General features: G+C 39.8%; 1 protein-coding gene across 1 annotated transcript; it reads left to right on the top strand.

Annotated features, from left to right (window-relative positions):
- The first annotated feature begins 5,902 nt into the window (after nucleotides 1-5,902).
- On the top strand, nucleotides 5,903-25,880 carry CNDP1 (carnosine dipeptidase 1). The gene is made up of 13 exons (XM_068397184.1): nucleotides 5,903-5,937; nucleotides 10,847-10,935; nucleotides 13,942-14,062; nucleotides 15,060-15,203; nucleotides 16,761-16,923; nucleotides 18,071-18,159; nucleotides 19,980-20,180; nucleotides 21,597-21,681; nucleotides 22,257-22,417; nucleotides 23,852-24,016; nucleotides 24,212-24,353; nucleotides 24,764-24,911; nucleotides 25,772-25,880. The coding sequence occupies exons 3-13, from the start codon at nucleotides 13,991-13,993 to the stop codon at nucleotides 25,878-25,880; spliced, it is 1,479 nt and encodes a 492-aa protein (XP_068253285.1). The 5' UTR covers nucleotides 5,903-5,937; nucleotides 10,847-10,935; nucleotides 13,942-13,990.
- The last annotated feature ends 313 nt before the right edge of the window (nucleotides 25,881-26,193 follow it).

The following is a 26,193-nucleotide window of genomic DNA, read 5'->3' as shown; positions in this document are numbered from 1 at the left end:
GGAAGTTGGCACAACAGTATAATAACACTAAATGGAGTGGGAGAAGGTAACTTTTTGTTTCCAAATTCCTCTCCATTAACCTCTCTACTGTTTGAGTGAATAGCAACTTGTAAAAATTCTGTCAGAAGAGCAGCTATTTCTGCAAGTCCACTGGAACATACTTTTTAATTTGCAGAAATGCCAGAAATTAAAGGCAACAGACAAAAGACACTCAGAAATGGTTCCAGGCGATTCTCTTTAGGTTTTTCTATTGTATGTATTGAACACTTAGCTGGAGTACTCAAATTCAAAGCTGGAAGAATACAATATAAATTCAAAATACAGTATAGGCTGCATGTCATCATTTTCAGGAATTGGTTGTCAAACAATTAATAAAAAGAAAGCCAAATATTTATTTCTGCACAGCTTTGAGTCTTGTTTGTATTTCAGAAATATACTGTAATGTGTTGTCAGCCGTATCCTAAACTTTTGTACAAGGAGGCACAGTGCTGCTTGTCATTATTTTAAGGCAGTTTTAATTCTGACCGGATGGATTCAGAAGTACAAATCAAGAAGGGGAAGACTGCATCATAGCTCAGGCACATGTTGGTTACCAGTTCTGTTGTCTGGCAACAGAATTCCAATATAAAGAGATGTGAATAAAGATAAAATGAATGTGGAGAGACTGGGGAGAAAGAGAGCAGGTTTCAGAAATAAAGTAAGAGGCTTCATGAGAAAGGTATAAGTGAATGTATAAATACATGCTGCTAGATTATGGATAGCCAGAGTTTATTAGCTTCCAGGCTTTAGTCTGCTCATGTTCCTTTGTACTGATCTGGAAATGATGTTTGATGGAATTTGGCTGGTTGTGGACTTCTGTAAGTTTGTAGAGCTGCATATAATTTTTGGAAGCTTTACTTGGAGTTAGTTGTCTGACACTCATACATGGTATTTAAATACCTTGAGGCCAGTTCAGAAGTCCTTATTTTTTAAAGTTGATAGGACTTTTGAGGAAGGGATTTCAGAAATGGGAGAATAAAATGTCTTTAACTGCAGATAAGTTCGTGCATTGACTGTTTTAAAATAGAAATACACTGAAAAGTAGCAAACACATGTGAGGGTTTTTTTCCCATGGAAAACAGGAGCACCAGATTAACTGAGCATTAAATTAATAGAAAACTATGCTGCATTACATTACCCACTCCGTGAAAGCGTTCCTATAGGATATTACAGGTAATTGAGTCATGAACATAAAATATTAATATTTAACATGATACATTCTAATTTCTTCATACATTGTAGTTCCACTTCTATCTATGTGCAAGTATGACACAGATTTACTGGGACACAGCAGTCACCTTGAAGCCATGCTCAGTAACAGCTGATTAGTGTGATCTGTTCCAAATGTAAAACAAGTTCAACTTCTATGACCTCATTAGAAGATGAGAAAGCCTCAGTAATAAATGCTCCTCTAGCTCCTTCCAATAATTTGATTTATAAGGAAGAAAGTTTTAATGACACAATCCCTGCCACTAACAGACCAGCAGTCCTTAAGGATGTAGAAAAAAGATTCTGAAAATAATTAGACTTAGCACTAAAATAAAAAAGGGGGCTGGAATAGGAAACAGTTTTTTCAACAGCACACAGTCTGCAATAGAAGAGTCTCTTCATCCACTTACGTTTACAGACATTAATACAGAAGTGAGGTTAATATATCCAGAAGTGCATGGTAATCTGTTCATAAACTTCATATGCACCTGCTTGCTTTTGAATTTGAATGATTAGAGTCTGTGCCCATCAAAAATAATTAACATTCTAGCACACTGTTTATTAGTCTTTTTCAATTACTGAATGCAAGAATTTGAGGTGATAAAATGACAAAGCGGTCTATGAATCTGAGAGCCTGATTTAAGTTTGGATCTAAATCAAAAGTAGAGGATAGGGTGGTTTCAAACTTGGAAATGTTCAGAAACTTATTTGCTTTATAACAGAGCAAGACAGTAAATTTTAATTTCTCACACTTTGTATGAGATTATAATGCAAAAATACAGATTGTCATTTATCTGTTACAAATATAATTTTATCTGTGTTGATAGAAATTAATGTGTCATCCTGAGTCCTTTAAACCTACTAAGTTATTCTACAACTCAAAACTAGCAAACAGCGAAATGGTATAAAAGCCTCTTGTAGTCTGTGATTAGGGAGAATTGGTTATTTCAGGTAAGATGGGTATATTGGCAAAGGATGCATAAACTTCTAAGCTTGGTCTGTCACTCATTTTTCACAGATTTATCAATATTCAGAGAGTTTTCAAGATTGGCAGGAGCAAAGAGTGACTTATATCTTACTGTTAGCAAAGGAACACACCAAATACCAAAAAGCCCACTCTCTAAACCCCTTATTTCAGTACCTAAAGTGGCATATGTCACCTGGATAACATCCATTTATCTTTCAGTTTAAAGATCAAAAACACTCTGTATGTTTTCAGTGCTCTGAATTTGAGAGCTTGATCCCACTAAATCTGTTAGCCGGTTTAAGGCCCAATTACTAGTCAAAGGAACGAATGAAATTTCCAGATAAGATGACACCATGCTGAGATAATTCAAAAGGAATCAGTCACACTACTTCAGGCTGACGCTTTTTTTTTTCCCCTTGAAATGTGGCTCTTTGAAAACTGACTGTTTATGAGGGGGAAAAAAAAAAAAGCATTTATTTTTCTTTGCTTGCAGGATTCACTTGAAGCCTCAGCTGTGTGAGCTGCATTATCTTTCTTATATCTTCACAGAGCATTTTCTCTCTTTCCAGCTAAGAAGGAGCAAGTCTAGGTAGATGAAAGGCGTGTTTACACATGTCTGGGAAGGCTGTACACAAATGAAGGATCTGACACCATTGTACTCAGCTGAAATCACTCACGAGGTACTAAATGGATGGTTTGGACTTAGTCTCCTTAAGTCCATCATGTTGCAGAGTTATTCTTTTGTATTACTCTTCATGTAATTACTGCTCTGGAAATGGAGGTATGTGCTGCCTCTAGCAATACTTTTAATAATAACTTTTCCTTTACCCCAATAATGAATGATCAGGTAGATGAAAGCAGACATTGCACTGGAGAAAATAAGGCTGACATAAATATATTTGTACTTCTCTAAATGTGACAGCAAAACTGGGTCCATTTCATTATGCCATTATTTTCAGTCCCCATTTTGTTGTGCTAAATTACCTGCATAAGTTGTTGTGTGTGCTCCTCAGGTAGGTTTTTGTTGTGGGAATCTGCTTGCCCAGCAAGTTTCTCTGTATGTATCAAAATGAAAACAAACAAACTATCCTAATCTCTGTAGCCTTAATATGAGGGAAAGCACCTTGTGAAAGTATGGGTACATCAGAATATGTTTTTTTGGTTCCTGTGTGCTTTTCTGTAAGATATTGACCTCTGGTGTAAGAAATACAAAAAAAAACTTGCTAAACAAAAAGTTTGTATTCTGATAAAGAGGCATACCAAAAGACACAGGTATTGTGTGTTTTCCACATAAATAGAGAAGTGGAAAAAAAATGCTACCTCTAAATTTTCGATGTTTCATTATGGGTAGTTCCTGTGTAGTTGCATGTTATGGATTGAGATTTATAGTTGGACTTGATGATCTTAAAGGTCTTTTCCAACCTAAATGATTCTATGACTAAACGATATCTAGCTGTACTACCAACTATGTCTGTCCCAGTGTGTAGGAGACACCCAAAGAATACAATGTGGTCATGCAAATAAATGCAAAACAAAAGCTATCAGTGTGTCAGACTGCAGTAGTTTGTGGTTAAGAGTCAGATTTTGAAAACCTGGAGTTGTTTCGTTAGGCTGCCCATAGCACTCCACTACTAGGGAGGGGTTTGGATGATGATCAGTTTGGGATGAGCCTTGGAGGGGAGCCTGGAGCCCTGCGGTGGGGAGCAGTGCCTGTAGCAATGCATTGGATGCAGATCCACGCTATCAGGCAGCCTTGCAAGCTGAGGACTGCCCTAAAGTTCAACTTAGAGTGGCAAGGAAAGCCCAGCACCTTCTCTCAAAGGTAGGTGATGATAACTTTGTATTCAGGGGCCTGAGCAGGAAACCCTCACTAAACCCAGATGAAAACCAAAGCTGGTGATAGTGTTGCTCATCTGGAGCACAAGAGTCTTGTGGCTCAAGCATGCGTCCAGGCAATGTGTATCTGAGATATGATTCCCTCTCCAACCTTCCCATTTCCCGTCTTGCAGGAAAGGGTGCATAGTTTATTGCAAATGAGGAGAAGATACTTTTCTTCCTGGTCAAGCTGTGTTCCCCTTAAAGGCTGGCTTCCAGGCACGAGGAGAGGAGCACATGGTGGAACCATTCCTCTAACAGCTGTTTGTGCATTTGATCTTTCATAGCTAATGACTTAAATGCATTTTTTAATATTATTACAATGGGATTTCCCCTGTTTCTCTTTTTTAGTTCACCCTAAAACTTAATTCCCTCTGAAGTGCAGTGAGTGAGGGGTTACAAACTTTATGCGTCTTCATGAACTATCTCAAATATTCCAACCAAAATTTCGTAACTTCTTATATAAGGACTGAGGCACTCAGACTGTGGGATTAATGGCTTATATTCAAACCAGTGATTTTCAGAACTGTCATTTGCTTAGAAGTTAAGGGCTATAAAAACATTAGTTCTAAGTGTTCGGGTTCCTATAGTACAAAAAATGCAAAGCCATCATTGCCTTTTAAGCCATGTCAAGGCACATGCTACACTTTCCTTGAAAGGCCTTTGAATGTCGAGAAACTTATGAGAAACATATGAGGAACTTCTCTGCTTGAAAAGACTGTAACAAAGAGAGCAAAACCACTTGTCTGTAGGGAAAGTATTTTAAGTCTACATCCTTATGGAATGACTAGGGAACTATGTTCCACAGAAGCTGTAATTAAGTTTACAGAATCTCAGCCAGATTCACAGATCCACTTCAGTTGTTAGCAGGCTCAGTGCCTATGTGCAAGTGTTTAATAAGGCATCCAGATATGAATTAATTTTCTAACCAAAGGTGCCAGTCTTGTAATTATCTGCCTCTCTTTTTGTTGAGGCACTATTGCATCTTTCACAAAACAGCCTGTTGATGGCATGACTTGCATAGCACGTGAGTGGTGCAGAGCCTCAGTTTAATGAGCATCTGCTCTGGGCTCTTGAAGCATGGGCTTTGCCCTTGATACAATCGGTAGCACTTTGACAGAAGAGACGTGCTATGAAATATCTCACACTCCTCCTTCAGGACATAGCAATCAAAAAGACCTTGCAATGGTAACATCTGCTGTCATGAGATGCAACAGTGGTGTGTGTATGTATATATATATATGGTTTATATATAGAGTGTGTATATATATATACACACACATACTATATATAGCTTATACTACAGTTTATGCCCCATCCCTGGAAACATTCAAAGTCAGGTTGGATGGGGCTCTGAGCAACCTGATCTAGTTGAAGATGTCCCTGGTCAATACAGGGGGTTGGACTAAATGGCTTTTAAAGGTCTCTTTCAACCCAAACTACTCTATGATTCTATACATATATGTGTACATATATTCATATATGTATAAACAGTGGGTTCCTTTATTTTTAAGACATTTAAAAGCAACTTATATTTGTCAAGAGAAGAACCTCTCTGCTTGCTTTGGCCTCCTCCCAAATACACTTCAACGAGAGGAGGGTTGCAGTGGAAAAAATACTCATGAGCCTTTCTTCAGAAGTTGCTGCTCTTGGGACACCCAGGAGAAGTGCAGAAGTCAGTGAAGTGTCAAACTGAGCTAACTTTGCGGTATTCCAGACGCGTGCCTTGCGGGACACTATGCACACTACCACCTCAGTGACTTGTGCCCTGCCTCTGCCAATTCCTGGACCTCACAGAAAGTTAGGAGGAGGCAGCGTGAAGAGCTGCATAAACGAAGTACTGCATGGTTAGTATCAACTTCACCCTGTGAACTCATAAAGCTAATCTCTCATGTCTGTTTGGGAAGGACTGTGAGTTATCAGCTGGATAAAAACCTTACCTGCATGGAGAGTATTAATCACCCGTAAGGGAATGCTGTTGTTATTTGGCTGAGCAAAGCTATCTGAAAGATACGGACATGGGAATAACCTCTTTGCCATCGTTTCAGTGTGATTAATATCTGAAAATACTTCTGCTTAATCATTAAGCAAAATGAATTTACAATCTTGCTCTTGGAAAAATAGGACAGTCTCCTATCTCAGCATTCAGTGCAGTGTACTAGAAATGGTGCTGGACAAGAACAACTTCTTCCTCTCTGGGGTGTATCACGTAAAGCCTGCGTGCTTGAAGACATGCATACAAAGAGCTTGCTGAATTAGCCACTAGGTGATGAGGCAGCTTCATGTTACTGTGCTTCCTTTACAAAGTATCTGGAATATTTGTGGCCCTGCTCATGGAAGGTGCCGAGTATTGTTGCTCCATACAGAGGACAGTCTGTAGCCACCAACCCTTGTGAAGCGCTGTGTGATCTCTTGCCTGGGTAAGGGGGCCTTTTCTAAACTAATCTCCTTTCACTGACATAGCCAGGTGCAATTATCGATGTTCAGGTAACAACTAGTAATTCAAGGTCTTGGGAATCTTTACCTCTCTACCAGTGAAATCTCGCTCCGCTGCCTGACAAGCTCTTGCAGTGGGCAACATTGCTTAACTTGCTATCCCAGGTTTTGGCATCAGTTATTACTATCTTGAAAGGTGATGGCTGGGAAATACTCTTCAAACTGCAGCATGAAGTGGGAAGGAGTGAGGAGATGGAAGGGCTTGCTGCTGCTGCTGCACAGGGAGCAGAAGTAGAAATCTTTAGGGGAGAGATTTTGGGAATTGCGTGAAGGGGCCTCTCCATTCCACACTTCTAGGAGACAATGATAAGTTATATGAAGGCAGTATATTCAGAAATGACAGTAAGCTGCAATAATAACCAGGTACCACTGATTATGACATTACAATGTCATTCCCATTTTCCTTCAATATACCTTCAAGAAATGAAAAATAGCCATCTGGAGCTAGAGGTAGTTACTTATAGAGTGACAGGTAGCATTGAAAACCATCATATCATTTCTCTGTCAATGACATATTGCTCCTAACAGCTTATTTCTTACATATTTGCTCACTCAAACTTAATATTGTAATTACTTAAGATACCTTTTTAATTAAGGTAACAATTAAGGCATGCTAATTCTGCTGAAATGCCAATGAAATTAAGTTACCCTTGTTTGTACCACAACTTTGTAACCAACTGAGGCTGCTGCCCTGATGTAGTAATAGAAACACAAAGTAGGAGACCATCTCTACCCTGGATAGCTTACATTTGCAAAGGACAAGAGAAACAAAGATATTGATGCCCTTTTTTTTCCTTTATCCTATTGTTTTAGTTCTGCTTTTATTTTCCTGTAATTAATCTATTTCCTCCTGTTTAAACACTGATTTTATTCCAAAGAGGAGTTGTCCATGCCAGCACTCTGCCAAACTATTCAAATTGGTTCATTAATTTCTTGTAGCTAATAAGCTACCATCAAAGAGTGTATTTATTAAGGAGATAAAGCTGCCTGCATTTCAAAATTCTTCTAAACAGTGTTGGTAATGTTTATGATATTCCATAAATGGAATAATGACCATAAAAAAAAAATCTCTTACACTGTGGACTTTAAACCTTGTTCCAAATTATAGGTTATAAAAGATGGAGCAATTAGCAATGAAATAAGAAGTGACAAAGTAATAATTGCTTTTCTTTTTCTCACAGTAGTATAGTTTCTCAGTAGTATAAAGTCATAAATAAGCAAATAGTTGAATGACTAAATTTAGTAGATACTCATACTGTTGTAATTTGGGAGTAACTCCAGTGTGAAACATTTAAAGTTAGGATAAAGGAAAGCAGGATTCATGTAAAAATAGATTTATTTTAAATAAATGCAAATAAACATTTAACTTCCTCCAACTTTTGCATTTCATTTGCAAATGAGTTTTTCTATATTAATCAAATGAAAAACAAGTACTTAAAAGAAAAAAAGGTCTTTGTTAAGCCTCTGAGACCTTGACCTCCCTTTGAAGACAGTTGCTTGTCACTGAACCTGATCATGTGAGTAGTGGTTCTTTCAAAATGGACAGAGGACCATAAGGATAGAACCTTGTATGCAAACACAAGCACCTAAAATTTGCTACAAGTTCAGAGGCCCTCTGGTATGGAAGAACTGGCAGCAAGAAGATGGTGAGGCTATCCACATCTAAGTGAGTACAACGCACTTTGATGCGGATGTCAAATGCCATCCCAGCAAGTCAGAATATAGTAAATATTCTTCCTGTATACTCTAATTTTCATTTTGGTGCTCACTGCCTCTTAAGGGCATTATGAACTAGATTAGTAGCTTGGCCTTACATACTAGTGCACAGAGTTTGGTGCTTAGCTGGACTTCCCACAGTTCTTTCCTATTAACCTTTTTGCTACGAAAAGAGCAAAAGGCAGCACAGCTGCCTTCCCAAGAATGATCTTTTTATTCCAGTGTTTATCTGATTGCAAACCAATGATCACTCAAGCTCAGAAAATGCTCTTAGGTAAATAGTGAATTACTTCTCAGTGGGCACAGAGTGAAATACTACTTCCTGGGAGAAATTCTCCTTCTTAACAGAAATGTATTCTTTTATTTCCCAGTTTTCAAATTAAAGCAACAAATAAAAGCCACCTCTTTTCTCTAAGTTCTCCAAAATACTATCGTAAAGCAGCAACACTTATCAACAATGCTGAAGTACTTTCTGATGCTGGGATTCCTGCTAGGATCTGGGACTTCCAGGGAGAAAAGAAGGAGGAAAAGATGGGAAAACTTCTCATGGCTTGATGTGGTAGTGATTTGGATATCCTTCTTGGATTACCATATGATAGAGAAGCAGACTTAAGCAGTCTAACCCAAAAGTTAATCTTTAACATCAAAGTAACCCTTCATAACTGCAGAACATATCAGTGAACTGAGATAAAATGTCCCTGTTCTGCAGGTGGAAGAGGAGACCTTTACTGTTCAAGCTCTCATCACCAGCCATAAAGGCAGCTGCAAAATAAGAGCACAAAGAGGTAAGAACTTTTTTAATATCATCTGTATTACAGTGTAGCAGAACTGATAAACAGGGTCTCACTTTTTTCTCTAAGGGGTCAGCTTGAGCAAGGGCAGGGCTAGTCATTGCCATTCTCCTAAATGCCCTTAGGGCAGCTCACATTGCAACACTTTTTAAGAGCTGACTGCTGGAAACAGCACTGGGCATTGCAGTGTCACCTGCCAGCAAGCACCAGATCTTACTTATGCTTTTCACCAAGCGTTTTCATTGCTGTTGCACAGTTCGTTGGATTTGATGCCATTTCTTTAATCATCTTCAAATGCAGTCAGGTTCTGTGAGTGGGCGTTCATTCCCCTGCAGGTGTCTGGATCTGTGCAGCTCCTGGTCATTATACCGACAGTGGCTGCACGTGGTCAGGGCCATGTGAAGAGTCATCACCCTCGTCCTCCAAGGGTCTCACCTAGTCAGCTGGAGAGGCGATGGAGGCTTGATTGCCTGCTGCCACCAAAGGTAGGCCACTTATCAGTGAATGTTGTTAAAGGAAGTTAAATAATAACGAGCTATCTCGGTTATCTTCCTTGATGGTGATTGCTTAGAGGGAATGCTCTTTTCAATGGAGCCCACTGTTGATTTGGTAAATTAGCTCCTACTGCCATACACCTCTTTATCTCCTTTCGTGTCAAATGTTCTTTATATTTTTTGCAAACAAGGCAACCTCTGACTTTGTTTTTCTCTGGGTTGGTTGCAAAATATTCAATTTTAATTGGTACCCACCCCCCACGCACACATCTCGAATGCTGCATCGCAGGGAGGAAAGCATGTGAAGCGTGAGCTTTAGGAACAGCAAGGAGGGCAGCAAAGCACGTTAAGGAGCTGCTTCTCAAATGCTTGTAAGTTTAGATGACGTTTTATCAAAGAGTCATCCTAGTTAAAGAATCAACTTGGATTTCTTATTAAATTACCCCATAAGAACACTAAGTTTTCTTTTAACAGTACTTAACGAGATGTGAGGAAGTGAGACAAAGAAAGTTCTTACTACTAAGGAATGAAGGAAGAGAAACTGCGTGACTGTCATGCATTATTTCTAAAAATAGTCATAGTACATTTTTTTCTATAAAGCAGAAACTGCTCTTTAAAATGAGATCAAATAAAATACACTTGAAATTAAACACTGAAGTCTTTGATATTCCCCCCTCCCCAGGCTTTATCCTTTCAAATAATTTTTCCCCTCTTCATAACACTGAGCTATTTTAGCCCTGCCTGAAATCCTTCTACTGTTTTATTAAACCGACTCCCTTTTTTTTACACAAGCTTCCTCAGCTGTGATCCAAATGCTTTCTAGCAGCACTGTCTGTGTATTAGTGCATTAACGTGAAGTTCCATCTGCTACTGCCCTCCCTCCCTCAAGTACAGCACAACATAGTGGTTACTTAATTTTTTGTTTGAATTATTAGTATTTGGTGCACTCTGCTACTCTGGAGGACTGCGTAAGTATCTCCTTGTGTTTGTTTTCCCAACCTTGCCTCTGTTCATGCTTATTTTTGTTTATGAAAGCAAGTATTTTTGTGATATTCTATAAGCTTTTATTGAAGTCTGTCTCCATTTCAAAAATATCACAGAATTGTTTCAAATATTCCTAGGATGTTTTGCTTGTTTGAATGTTTGGGTTTTTTTTTTTCCTCTACAGCAATTTTAGTTGTCTTCTTTCACTTCTTAAACAGTTAAAAGCTAATGAAACATGACTTGAAGACATATGTCTCTTGTCTGCATCTTTCCAGGTCATTTGCATGTAATGTGAATAAAAAGAGGAAGATACCATCACCACAGCACAGGTCCCCTGTATAAGCAGCCCTTTTGTGGTTGTAACCTTCATGTAATATTAGATATGTGTTTCTTCAAGTCACTGTAAGGTGCAAACTATATATATATATATATATATATACACACACTCACTCTTTTTAGAGTGAAAATGCATAGAATTCAGCAAAATTGAATATTTGAACAGAAAGAGGGAAAATCATGTACAATGGAGACACTGATACTTACTTATCCATTGCATGAGCTTGGTTACTCTAGCAGCCATGTTTTGACCTGTTATCGTCCTCCTTGTTCAAGTGTGGCATACCCAAAAGGTATTCTTTTGTAAGTAACTAAACCTGGAGAAGCCTGTCTGGTTTTCTATGGTAAGGTTAAATGAGGGCACATTCAGTGGCCTCTGTTGCAATTACTTTCCAAATTGAGATTTGGAAATGGCAAGGTAGAAAGAACAAGTGAAATACGTGTGAAACTGAGGCATCTAGCAGGCTTTGTGGTAAATGGAGGTAACAGCCCTAAAATCTCTCTAGATGAACATCTGATTAAAATCCTCACATGCTGGGATCTCTCGACCTGTCTGTTGGCAATGCCCACAGCAAGACTAGGATTTATCCCACTTTTGGATGAATGACCACACTGTATGATGGCTGTTCCTATCACTCTCTTCTGGAGGTGCAGTGCCTCGCACTTTTTTGGAGCCCCTCACAAGGGTACCCATCGGGGGTCCTGTCCTCTCCTCAGCCTGTGCAGGAACCAGCTTCCCTCTGCGAGACCCAGCTTGGAGGTGGAAGACACTATGTCTGTAACAAGGACCAGTGTGAAGGTAAACTTTGCTCTCCTGGGACCCACTACTGGCTAAAGCAAGACTGAGCAACATCATGCAAGCAGAGCCATTGCCTGGTCCCCCAGAAGCACACAGCAACAAAAAGAGAAGCAAACAACATAAATGGCCTCCATGCTCAGCTCTTAACTAATACTGATCTGTATATCTGTATACCTAATACAATGCCCTGTACCTTGGGCCCGTTTCAGATGTGACCTGCAGTGTCTCAGCTCAGATGCCCTCCTGTATCTACTTGAGCACCGCCCCAGCAAGCACCAGAGTCTTACCTTTGTCAGGAAACTCTGTTCATTGGGGAACAGTTACCACGACCCCAGCCTGGGACTCCCGGTCTTGTCTGCCCTGTGCAGCCCTGGAAGTCCTGCTGACCATGTCTGTGATTGCACTCCTATGTGCTACCGCCCTCTCTAAAATTGACTTCAGTTGCCAAATTTTTGCAGCCACTTGCACAGTCCAAGGCTGGAAGAAATAGCCAGACCGGGGATTTTAAGTTTGGGGTACTTGTTGCGAAACTCCTGTTGTTAAGCCTTACCTGCTGAAGCTCTATCCAAAGATGACTATAACCTAAGCTACCAAACCCCAAAACCTCATTCTCCACCACATCTTTGTTGCTAAATTCCAAAAGCTGCTTTGTGTCTTCTGAAATGTCCTGAATTTTTTTTTCATGCTTGCTTCAAAAATTCCTGTAATAATCCCTCCTGCTGTGACTGGTGACGGGAATATTTGAAGGGAATGGTTGATTACATCCACCTCTTGAAGCTAGGGTTTACCTTTTTATGGAGAAACAGTGTGAGAAGATAATGGTACTTTGATCATCACTTAAGGCTTTTTTTTTTTAGCAGCAAATATTAGCATTTAAATGATATTCCCACATTTAAATAATATGCCTACATATAATCTCTCCATCTTAAAAATCCCACCCAATTTTGGATTTTCTTGTGTCAGTTAACAAGTCATCTCCGTAGCACTGCTTTGCATCTTCACTGTCTCACAAAAATGGCATTTGATCTCTTTCAATACCAGTGTTTCCACTGTCAACAGATGTCAGGAACTGGACACTGGTGATTACATCTAGTGTCACAGGCTTTCTCAAAGCTTTACTTCGGAGAGTGACCTGTGTCACAGGCAATGTGGATGTGACCTTGCTTGCAAGGGATGGTTGGAAAATGGGGTCCATCCTTCATACAGCCATCATCTCCAATGAACAAAATGAACAATGTTTCCCTTCTCTCGTTCATCATGCTTGGGTTTTCAATCTTTCTTCTTTGTCAGAGAAACATAATTGAAATTATTAATATTACCATAGCCTATCACCTTAGCAATGCAGCAAAGTTAAGGAATTATGGATGGACCTGCAACTGCATGTTTTATTACCAGTATAGAGTACTTTTAGAATCAAAGCATTGGGTTTTGACATTGGAGTCCATTCTGTTGCACAGCCTGATACACCAGCTATTCTGAATTTAGCCCAGCCAAGTATGTAGCCATCCAAGTATTACCCTGCTAACACCGATTCAAGAAACTACAGCAGGAACTTCAAGGACACAGGAAGGGAAAATTGCAAGGAAGAAAACCACTTTTTAAAATCTTATGGTTTTTAAATCATCACTTATCTTGTCAAAAACAAGACGGCAGAGAGGTTTGCAAATACTAAATGACTTCTGCACGGATCAATAGTTTCAGTGTTGACACTGTTCTTATTCAACCACAAAAGCTATTTGTTGTCCAATACTCTTCGGTGTCAGGATTGTTCTCCCTTATTCATGTAAAATATTCAACATGTGTCAGTGAATCCATTCTTCTCCCTCCTTCTGGAAATGAAGAAAAAGGAAGGTGAGTCCCCTGGGCCATTGGTGCATGATGGTGTTTGCAAGTCTTCCCCTGGGGTTGTCTTCCCAGAACATACAATTTGATGTTTGTGTATTGAAAAATGATGCAAAGAATGTTTCTTTAGGAAATGCTTCCCTTAATTTACTTATAAAGCAGAAATTGTAAAGTTGTTTACTCTTTGGTCATTTTTTCACTTTCTTCCAGAAACTTGACTATGAGTCGACTGCAGGTTTTATGTGATAAAGTTATTCTGGTATACTTTCTTCTGGCTTGAACGACTTAAATGAGACTTAAATAGGCTCAGCACTTTGCAGTTGTCTATGCTTTCTAGCACTGGAAAAAAGTCCATATTGCAGGATGTGTCTAGCATCTTGAATTTTATCCTTAACTTTCAGATAGCATCCATCTCAGCCTTGCACTGCTCTTTAAGGCAGGAATGTCCTCATCATCCTCTTCAGTGTTGGAGATCTTCCAGTACATTGATGTACATCAAAGTGATTTCATCAAGGTAGGAACTATATTGCAGTGAAATGACTAAAGTGCAGAACTGGCATTTCGGAGTCCTGTGTTTTACATGCCAGATTAGTGTTTGCCAATAAGGTAAGAAGCAGGGTTCTAGGTCTGGCATCAGGTGTGCCACATGTGCTTTACAAAGCAAGGCTGCAAGGGTAGAGTCTGTGATGGGAACCCTCTGGGTGGCAGAGGGATTTACACGGACCTCTATAGAGCAGGTGGCTGTGGGCATCTTTCGAGTGTGTGCAGAGAGAGGCTCCACTGAGCCTCTGCTCTGCTCTCATGAGACCCCACCTGGAGTACTGCATCCAGCTCTGGGACCTCCAACAGAAGAAGGACACAGACCTGTTGGAGCGAGTCCAGAGGAGGGCCACCAAGATGATCAGAGGGCTGGAGCACCTCTCCTATGAAGACAGGCTGAGAGAGTTGGGGCTGTTCAGCCTGGAGAAGAGAAGGCTCTGGGGAGACCTTATAGGAGCCTTCCAGTACCTGAAGGGGGCCTACAGGAAAGCAGGAGAGGGACTTTTACAGGGACATATAGTGAAAGGACGAGGGGTAACAGTTTTAAACTGAAAGAGGGTGGATTTAGATTAGATATTAGGAAGAAATTCTTTACTGTGAGGGTGGTGAGATGCTGGAGCAGGTTGCCCAGAGAAGCTGTGGCTGCCCCCTCACTGGCAGTGTTCAAGGCCAGGTTGGATGGGGCTTTTAGCAACCTGGTCTAGTGGAAAGTGTCCCTGCCTGTGGCAGGGGGGTTGGAACTAGATAATCTTTAAGGTCGCTTCCAACCCCAGCCATTCTATGAGCCAAAATGCACCTGCATGGGAGAACTGGCAAACCTTTACCAGTTAAGAAAAAAAATATAGCATCCATGATATTGCTGTGACAGCATGGAATTGAAACCATCTTCCAATGTGACACTTCTCATGTTTGAAGGCCAAACACAGCAGCATCCTGGGTGATTTAACTGCATTTCTTTCCTTCCTGTGCAGGTTCTTAAGGAATGGGTGGCTGTGGAAAGCGATTCTGTTCGACCAGATCTGAGGAAAGAAGTTATACGAATGATGGCATTGGCAGCAGACAGACTTTTGGCGCTGGGAGCCACTGTTAATTTAGTAAACCTGGGGTCACATCAGGTGCTTGTCTGATTCTTGCATTTAAAACATCATATTTGTACATTTGGTTTACCTGTTACATTCAGTGCTGTGTGTATGCATAGGTATGTTATGACTTACTGATGTCTTTGGTAGCTAGATAATAATATATCAGTAGTCCTGTAGCTATATGATACCTGCTGAAATCAGTCCCTCCTCAGACTGAGAACAGACCTGGGATACCAGGCAGACAATCCAAATACAAACAGATGTTCTCTGTGTAGCAGGGACATTTCGACGCTTTTAACTGGAGGGAAGCAGTTTACAAAAGTAAAAGCCCTGAGTTTTTTACCAGGGCTTGTTTTTTACATTCTACTGAGTAATGAAGCATGACAGTTAATGCATCAGTTCGTCACCAAAGTCTCTATATGAGGGACGTAACTTTTACAAGGAAAGTGTTGCCAGACAGAAAGGGTTACCTGTCTTGAGCATCATTTGTGGTTTTGGGAACTTCTGACAAATGCTCCAATCCATTTTCTTAATGAATGTGGGAAAGCAACAGGCAAGAGTTCATCTCTGAGAAATCTTTGTCTCTATTTTATTTACCTTACTGTACCTGGGGGCTCTTTCCTGCCCTGGGCTGTTAGATTTCTATTCCAACAGGAATTCAAAAGTTCACTAATAGTGATTCCCTTTTCCTTCCTCTGAGGCTTCTGGGGAGGATTGTGAGAGTCTTAGCACAAGGACCTTGCAGCACAGCAATACTTATGTCATTTAGCATGCATGTGGCATGGATTGCCAAAATATATAGCAACAGTCTGTCGATAACAGCGGGGAATGGTTTACCTGTTGTTGGAGCAGAGACCAGAGGTATTTTTCTTTGCCTACGGCCAAAATATTGTTTCACAAAATAGGTTTTTCCTTCAATTGCTGGGCAAGCAGCTATGCTTTTGTGTTGCAACAGACCCATACAGACTGATACTATTGGCGAATACAAGGGAGTACACACATTCCTTCACTCATTTCTCTCTCCTGGGAGACACCCAGCCTCTCACGGCCAATGTGGAGATCTGTTCTGCACAGGGGTAAGTTACGGGATTAGTTTAGAGCCTTAACCTGTTTTGAAAACAGCCTGAAATAGCTGCTGCTGCCTCCTGCCAGCAAAACTTTGTTTCTATATTTGAAGTTACAGGCCTCCTGCGATCTCTCTGTGGCAAAATCAAACCCAGATTAGTTTGTGTGGCTTTTGACTATTTCAGTGTCACAACATATGCTTTTGTCGCTCCAGCACACAGTCAGCTTTGTCTTCTCTAGTGCTGGAAAGTAAGAGATTAGTAACAAGGGCATTTATGACAGTAAAATGTCAGAAGGGCTCCATAAAGTCCCTGCAGAACCTAAGCAGGTGGGGAGAAAAATCTTAATTTCTCTGGGTAGGTTAGAGCTGGATTCAAAGTCAGATTTGTGGACCTGATCAAATCAGAGCCAACTGAGTATGTAGAAGTATTTTCAATACTGAGAATTCCAGGTTTTTTTTATGTAACATTTGCAAGATTTCAAAGGTTTGTTTTTCCTTTGTTGCTTTTTTAAACATTTCTCCAGTTGCCTGATGGCCAGGACCTTCCACTGCCTCCTGTGATTCTCGGGGAACTGGGGAAGGATCCACAAAACCCCACTGTATGTTTCTATGGTCACGTAGATGTGCAGCCTGCCAAAAAGGAAGATGGCTGGAAAACTGACCCTTACACACTGACCGAAATCAATGGTGTGTATCTGGTCGTAATTTTTGTATTGTTATTTGAATACACGACTCTCAGATTCTGAGTAGAAGGAGGCTCCCTGTATGTTTAACCACAGCATGAGGACTTCTCCCATGGAAATCTGTGGGACAAATCCAGCGGCTTTGAGTCTTGATGACCATGCTGTGAGCAGTGAGACCCACCAGTGATTGCTTAGTATTTGGTCTGGAAGAACCGCATGAGGTTAATGCTGCTTTATAGATTATTCAACAGAGAATCCATATCTGCTTTAAAATTCTTCTTGGGTTGTTGGATCAGCCATTATCCTCCCTTGCACTTCCTGTTCTGGCTTCATAATCCTTTAGTACCTCCACCTGCCACAGAGGAGCTAAGGAGCATTGGTGGTGGAAGAGTGAGAGGCCCCTCTTAATGTACTCATCGTTCCACTACAGCCAGCTGAGCATGAAAAGCTCCATTCACTTGAAGGACCAAAATTAAGGATGGAGGATTAGCAGGGAATAAGACCAAGAACCCAGAAATCCTGACTCCCAGGCCTGTCCTATAGCCATTAAATCATCCTTTCCCATCTGTTGGGACCAGTTCCAAACACCCTTACTGGGGTAACTCTTCTGCCTCCAGTGGGGACTGCCACAGATAAATCTGTTAGTGGCAATCCACAGATTTATCTGTATATGAAACAGATTTACCTGTACATGAAACTGAAATCTGTCTCTGTATATAACTGTATAGTCAAATGCTTAAAAAAAAATCATGTGCCTAGACTTGTAGCTTTATACTTCTACTCTGGTATTTATCTGTGGGTTTTTTGCTGCTTGTTAACTGGGCTGGTTGATGTGCACAGAAGCTGCATATTGTGCAAACTCTCCAGGCATGCCTGGTGTGAACAAACAGATCCCTAGAACAAAAGTGAAGGCCAGAAATTGGCATGTAGCAGAAACCACAACATGATGTTTATGAAAGGGGGGGAAAAAAGTGTCCACTGGGATACTCCCATCACCTTATTTAAGACAAGTCAATGAACTCCTGATTCTTTTGACACTTTGCTTGGCACACCCTTACAGCTTCTGTGGCAACAGGAATTTGCTGATTACATTGAAGTGAGGAGAGAAGTTTCAAAGATTGCTTAAAAACCTTCCTCTCTTTTTTTTTAAGGAAATCTCTATGGGCGTGGAGCAACAGATAATAAAGGACCTGTCTTAGCTTGGATAAACGCAGTGGAAACATTTAGAGCCTTGAAATTAGTAGGTATCAATGAGGAATTCTTCTTATTATTGTTGTTTTATATCATCGTCTCTCTGGAGGAATGCATTTACCTTCCTGTGAGTTAGATGATATGTCTCTGTCCCAATAGACTACATGTATTTTGAAATATTAGCTTATTTCTAATGCTATATCCAGGGCACTGGTCCCACTCCAGTAAGAATCTGTCCTTGAGCATTTCTATTTTGAACAGTCTGCAATGTAAATATGGTATTGCTGTCACTGCCCTGCAGAGGAAAACACACTGGGGGAAGTACTCAATATATATTACATAGATTAAACTGCTTTGATACCCTGTTCTCTTGAGAGCTTTTAACATGGTAAAATAACATACATCACAGATTGATCATGAAGACTCATCTCTGCTGTTACATTCTGCCAATCTTTGGTTTTGTCTACCTACAAGTTACCTTCAGTTTATGTGTATGCATGAAGAGAACAAGTATCAAAAAATGCTCATGCATAATGGGCTGTTCTTTCAACGATGTATTAGATTTATCAAAGCAAATGCTTTGAATGGGTGCGTTAGCCAAGTACAAATGTACTCGCTTATAGTGTGACATATCTCTAAGAATCAAACCTTTGCCTAAATTATTGCAATGACCAACACAGTTATCTTTAAATCAGTCTGCAGATTTTAATAATTTTGAGCTAGTTGTATCCCCAAAGCACAGCTAAACCAACATATAGTCTAAGCTTACAACTTGGTTAGCGAGCATCCTTTAAGGTGAGTTTGCACAACACGTTTTGTTAGATTATTGAGAAACAGTTCTGTGTTCTGTTATGACATTATGGCACAAATTCAGTGCAAGTCTTGACTTTTAAAGTCCTTCTGCAACCTTCTGGAGAACTGATGTTTTTCTTGCATCAAATCACTAATAGCTATTTTGGCATTTTAACAAGCAAGCAAAAAGAAATCTTTGTCATTTGAAGCCTTTCCCTAGAAAACAGCACAGACCATCAAACAATATTCATGAAGAGTTTCTTTCTAAATTTTTTTTGTGGTCATTTGATGAACCATTGGTGAACCCATCCATAACACAAGTTCATTTAATTCTACACATTTGTTCCTGCGTTTAATCTGAGCATTGAATGAAAAGATAAAACATCTTAAAAGCTGTAATGAGAAAATGAATTGGAATGGGAAACTAAGCTCAAATTTATTTCTCCTATGGGATGTGTCAGCATTTCTAACTCGCACTATTCTATAATAAAAGTTCTCTTAATTACCCTTGGAAATACATCCTTATGAACTAGCAGGCAAATGGATTTGTGAGTGCTAAAAGGACAATTTATAGTAGAATCACCAGCAGCATTTTTACCACTGTGTGACTAACTCTGGCGATAGATAACATTTGGGAAAACTGCAGCAGTGGACCTCTGCCAGTAGTTCCCACATGGGCACTAACAGCGGAAACGTAAGAGGCAGGAAATTTTCTGTGAAGATGCAACTGTTGTTACATGAGCTTTCCAAAGCAAGTAGAATATTTAACAGTACTGAGCGAAATCCCACTTCATGAGACAGTTCAGCAAGTTTTCTGGAAACACAAGTTAAAAAAGATATCACTTATACTCTCCTTCAAGAATTAAAAGTACAGGAAAAACATGAAGAACAAGTTTTTTCTGGGAAAATACACATGTGTATTTATCAATGCCCTTCCTATTGAAACAAATTCTATAGCCTATGTCCTTCTTTTCCTAACACAGCACGTACTGCAAGCCAGTCTGCTTTTGATTTTTAAGAATTTTTTATTTTTGAAAATGCTTGTTCCTTACCCAGACTTCTCTACTGTTCATTTAGGCTATGCCAATAAACTTCAAGTTTGTAATTGAAGGCATGGAAGAAGCAGGGTCCTTGGGGCTAGAAAAATTACTTGAAGAAGAAAAACAGTGCTTTTTCTCTGAAGTTGATTATATTGTGATTTCGGACAACCTCTGGCTCAGCAACAAGAAGCCTGCCCTTACATACGGGAGTCGGGGAAATGCCTGTTTCTTTGTGGAGGTAAAGGACACAGGTCCATTTGAACTGGGCCCCTGACCAGAGAGCAGTGACGTACCTGTAACCACATCTATATCTGCATGAAGAGAAAAACCGAAAGCAAGCTTAATATTTACAAATACAGACCTTTCTTCCATATCTTTTTTTGCTTGTGCAGATTTCCCCCCTTATTTCAGTTCAATTAGCCTTACTTTCATTAACTTTTCTTCAATCATAATTTCTCTGCTTATGCTCTCTCTCCTTGATCCCATTACTCTCCTGCTGCCCTCCCAGTCTTTTCTCTTCACCCCCTCTGTACATCAACTCCATTCTCTTGCAGCATCATCCCTACACCGCCTGACTCTCACTCCAAAACCATTTCTTCTGCAGCTCTGCCCTTTTTGCAGCAGATACTGCTTAGTGCAATATATCTGCCTGAAGGGACTCAATTTAGTTGGATCCCTGGGTTTAAAAGCCACACAAAATTTTTGTAACCATTGGCAGAAGCAAATAATAGTGCACTGTAGTATATTTAGCAGCCAATATGAGCTACTGTGAAATAAAAGGCAGAAATTTCTCATCTGGAAACTTCCTGATGGAGCATAAAAGGAATTCAGAGAGATGATTAAAGAACTAGAGAACTAAAGAAAAATCTGCATTAACCTTTATGTCTGAAATGGAATGAAATTTGTTTTTAACCAAAAGAGCCTCGTCAGCTTTGATTCATTTCTTCTAAGTCTTGGTTAAGAAAAATGATTCTATTAAAACATCAAAAATTATCTCCGCCTTCTACCAGACAGTGGGCTGTAATGAGGTTTTGAGAAGAATAAACAAGTTTGTTGTAGACAAATAGTTTACAATAAACCTGGCTATTAAAATATGTCTGGAAAAAGAACCCATTTAATAAACAAAATGCCTCTCTCTATTCTAAAGCTGTATGATTCAAGAGACCCCTAAATTCTTATTTGTTGCAATCTGGAATTAAGGCTGGATGTACATTTTCTTAATGCAAAACAAGTAAGGTTCTTTCTTGCCTTTGTTATGAAGATTTTGCACTAAATAAAAAGGATAGAGAACTTGAAGAATTTAATCTGTGATGTTAGAAACAGTAATATGCAAGTGTTTCACTTATGGTGTATTTAATCTTACTGAAGCAAAGGAGGGAATGGAGAGGGACCCTTCCTTTCAAATGCCTGTAAGTGCTATAGGCAGCTGAATTTCCCTCTCTAGTGGTTAACAAGAGAGCCCCATCTTCTCTTTACCAGAAGCAGATTGTTCCTGACATGATGTTTTCCGTTTTACAAATAGAAACACATCATCGTTTTCTATTCATTTGTGGCCTTGTTTAAAAAACTGAAGCAACCAGTTGCTGTGGGAAACAAACACAGGCAGAAGAATAAGGCAGGGAGCGTTTATATGTAACCAGTGTTTTTGGTACAGGTTGAATGTGGCAGCAAGGACCTTCACTCTGGAACTTTTGGAGGCATCATTCATGAGCCGCTGACAGACCTGATAGCTCTGCTGGGTAATAACATGCGTCATTGCTCAGGAGTAACTGGGGAACAACGGCTAGCAATCAGCCTAATGAAGATCAGTGCCATGTTTAATTGACCTGAGTAAGGCAAGTTAATTGAAGCAAGATTCACAGGTTTCCAAATTTCAGCATAGCTGAGGTGGCAGCAGCTGAGGAGGGGAATGTCCCCAGTAAGGCCAGGACCTCAGACATGTGCCCATTAAGCTGATGTCAGTCATGTGTCAGTCAAAAACGTTTGAGGATTGCTGGCAACTTGTATGCATACACATGTAGTGAAACCTGACTTTTTAATGCTGGTTTGTACCTCAGTAGGATGATGTTTTCATGTCAGCCGCTGGGCTGACCCACCACACACTACATACAAACAGCAGCTCAATGGCTTTCTTAATAAATATGAAAATACATCAACGTAGGTGCCACAACTTCATGAAAGCAAACAGTTGCTAGTAGTTAGTTGTTAGGCTTACTCGTTCAGTAAAGAGTTAGGTAGAAGAGAAAAGGTGGTGTGATTGCCAAGTGGAAGAAATAGGTCCCACTTATACTGATATCTCTATGTTATTTTGTAGACAGCCTTGTGGATCCCACAGGTCATATTCAGATCCCTGGAATCTACGACAGCGTTGCTGCCCTGACAGAGGAGGAGAGGAAATTGTATGAATCGATTGATTTTGATCTAGAGGAACATAAAAATAATAGTGGTGTGAAAAAATTCCTCTATGGCACCAAGGTAACATAAAATCTGTATAAATGGTCAGCAGAAAGAATTTAAATCACCCATTTGTAGCATTTATGTATAAAGCCAAACTGAAAGATATTTTCAGTCAGTGGCAAACTCAAAATAAAATAAAGGGGCACAGAGCATTAAAAGGTAAATAAAATTAATCTGCTGAAAATGTAAGCTACTGCACCTGGGGAAAGTGATCCAAAATAGGAATAATCAGTGAAAAGGAATAATACAAAACTAACAGTGTTGCTCCTCCTCTCTTGCACTGCAGAGCCTCTCCCCCTCACCTAACCAGCCAAAGAAAACAAGCATTAAAAGCCCTGCATATATGGGTTATGTAGTAGGAAAGAAGTTGTATTCAGCTCTGAAGAAATGAGGAGGCAGCTTTAGGCAGATATGTTTTGGGGTGGTTTTTATGTGTTTAGTTCAGATTTTGATGTCTGTTGAGCATGCCAAAAAAGCATCCAAAGCTATAAGCCTCTTTTGCCAGCATTTAAAAATCATATCCTAAATAAAAAACAGTGGGTAAGGACTGGCTCAGAAAGATCTCTCTGCACAAGAGTGGTAGCTGGGAGAAAGGAAAGAAGTTATTCATTTTCTTTTATCACTAACATAATTATACTGGTATAAGCTTTAGTATGGATGCTTTTATTTCCATGAAAAAGTCTCTGAATTAGCCTAAACTAGACTGTAATAATCAGTAATACAGAAGTATAATAGAACTACACTAAAGTTTTGATGCTTTACCTATATGAGGATCAAGTGGTGCAAATCTTATGTGTACATAAAGCTCTAATCTCATAAAACTGGAGTAGAAGGAAAGGAGCTGTGCCCTGGGGTTCTGCATGAAGACCAATTTATAATTCATATATTTCTCCTTTCTTCCTTAGAATAAACATTTTCTTTTTTTTTTTTTTTTTTTTCCCTTCTTATCTTCTCCAGAAAACCAGATTGCCTTGGTTACTGAACATTATCATCTTACCTCTTGTATTATTTAACACTCATTAGCAGAATTTCTTCCCTGGTATCATCTGGGAGGGTTCTGGCTAAACTGGTCACAAGTTTCTCCTGTGAGAAGTTTTGAGATCAACAGATGGCCAGATCAGAAGTTGTTCAGATTTTTCTTTGCACTATAAAAATTTACTTTCAAGATATTTCAAAATAATGCTTCACTTCTCTTGCTGTGCATGAAAAGCTGTTCTCATCCAAATATTTCTAAAGGTGAACAAATGTTGATTGAAAGAAGTAGTATTTTTTAAAATGAAAAGACATGACCTTGGGTTTAAATTACAAATCAATCATCTTTAAAATACAGAGGTCTCCAAATACAAATTTTAGGATGGAAAAAGGTTGTTTCTTCACATCAATTTATATTGGTTGTGAATGGCTCCAGTGTCATCCCTTATATTTTTTTTTTTATTTTTTTTTTTTTTGAAGGAAGAAATACTTCTACACCTGTGGCGTTACCCTTCTCTCTCTATTCATGGGATTGAAGGAGCTTTTCATGAACCGGGAATTAAAACCGTCATTCCGGCAAAAGTCATTGGCAAATTCTCAATCCGTCAGGTCCCCCACATGGACCTTTCCGTTGTGAAACAACAGGTAAGAGGCAAACCTTTTCTTTGGCCTCTATTGTGTCAACTAAGTCCCTCTTAGCACCTCACAAATTCACACTTGAAGTAGTAAACTGAATGTTTCTAGCATTTATTTGTTTCTGAGAGCAGAAGTGGGAATGTGGGTGTAAGCTTGAGTTGCAGGAAGCTGAACGCTTCTGACTGCAACGTGTTTTCCCCGCAGGTGGTGGAGCACTTGGAGGGTGTCTTTTCCAAGAGGAACAGTCCAAACAAGCTGAAAGTGTCTATGCCTTTGGGTGCGAAGCCCTGGCTCGCTGATGTTAATGATCCACTATATAAAGCAGCAAGAAGGGCAATAAAAACAGGTATGTTCCTTCTTTTTTCAGTCCTTAATGTGTCTGCAAGTGTGCAGGGGAATTGTGCTCATCCATAGAGCAAAGGGGATTTCCTGACTCGGTGCTACAGTCACTTACATCTCATTGATATGTGCATCTTATCGATTTTGATAGAACAACTCAGCCACTGAGGCCTCCACTTCTTGCTGAATTGGGGTGTATTTAATAGGCGCAGCCAGAAGACCTCATTTAGTTCTTTCGTGTACTGATACAAAGCCAGAGGTTTGCAGAGTGCAAACGACTCATGAAATCAATTGGCTACGCACTCAAAACAATTCCTACTCAGAAGCTCTTTATGTTTGAGCAGATAGCTGGTATTTGGTAGCTGAAGGCAGCACCTTTATTTCACTTAATGAATTCATTCTTTCCATGCATTTCAGTTTTTGGAGAAGATCCAGATTTTATTCGGGATGGTTCAACAATTCCTGTTGCCAGACTGTTTCAGGCTATAACACAGAAAAGTGTGATGATGTTTCCAATCGGAGCAGCCGATGATGGGGAGCACTCCCAGAATGAGAAAATAAGCAGGTTTCATTCATTTGTCCATTTGCGCTATAAGAGAAGGGGGGAGAACCAAAGTCCCTGGGTACCCATGCATAAGCACTGCCAGATGGGAAGCTTTGCTCTCCACTAGACAGTCCTAAGCTACTGTCTCTGGCAAACTTGTTGCTGTGCCAAGCAGAAGGCAAAATTCCCAGTCTAATGCATACCGCTATATACCTTTCGTGAAGTGTTTACTCAGTCCTTAAACACATTGCACTGGCAATCTTCATTTCACTGCCAATTAAATTTGTCTCTGGTCTGAAAGACGATGATGTAGTAGACCTTTCCATCACAGCATCAATTTCAAAGTATTCCAATCGAACATACTCAGGCTAATGGTTAAGTAAGGGTTTTAATGGTTTTCAGTATAAATGGATATAAAGGTGTATTTATACTACATGGACCAAGACTAGTATAATTGTATAAAAATTAGCTTAAACTTGCCACTTGTGTTCATTCTTTGAGGGTCATGGTAAGACACCGTTCAGCGTGTGGCCTGAACATTCGTGCAGCTTCTGAGTCATGTTATGCTGAGCTCAAGGAACTGGAGAATCCTACAGTAATTCTCAAATTATTTTTTGTTGTCCCTCAGTATAGCCTCAACCCTTGTGGCTACAGACAATAGTAACTAGGGGACATAACACTGGAAAAAGTTTCCTTAGTGAATCCTTCAGAGGAATGCCAATTGCAGGGTGTCCAGAATTTCTGTGCACTTGGTCCTTTTTTCGGGTGACCAACCTTGCAAATTCCTCTGAAGACTCTGAAAACTTCACTGGACTATGCCACTAATTTGAAGAGCAGAACAGCCTGACAGGGCTTCATTTGCTTTCTTTTCTTCTTCATAGACACAACTACATTGAAGGAACCAAAGTGTTTGCAGCCTTTTTCCTGGAGATATCAAAGCAACATCAGCGCTTACATGAAACTTCCAACACAGAGGCTAACAATGAATAGACCATCACAAGAAAATCAGCAAAGCACTTTTTTAGTCTTAAGCTTTCTAACTTCCTGATCTGGAAAAACATATAAATCACATATTCAGTGGGTCTGAATGGGCAGAAGAAATAAATGCCATGCTATTACTTGGCGTACTACTGAATGGCATGCATTTGTGATCTGGTCAGTTGAGTGATCTTATCCCTAATGCTATAAAATGGGGATAGGGATAATTCATTCTTACTGAGTGGAATATGTGACATTTTAGTTTTAAAATTCACAGTAATGGGAATTTTGGCATGTATTTTATTAAAATGGCTTTATTTCTGTT

The sequence above is a fragment of the Nyctibius grandis genome, chromosome 3 (assembly GCF_013368605.1).
Source record: "Nyctibius grandis isolate bNycGra1 chromosome 3, bNycGra1.pri, whole genome shotgun sequence".
In the NCBI taxonomy this organism is placed as follows: Eukaryota; Metazoa; Chordata; class Aves; order Nyctibiiformes; family Nyctibiidae; genus Nyctibius; species Nyctibius grandis.
The sequence above is the reverse complement of the archived record's forward strand: the minus strand, read 5'-3'. Positions and strand labels throughout refer to the sequence as shown.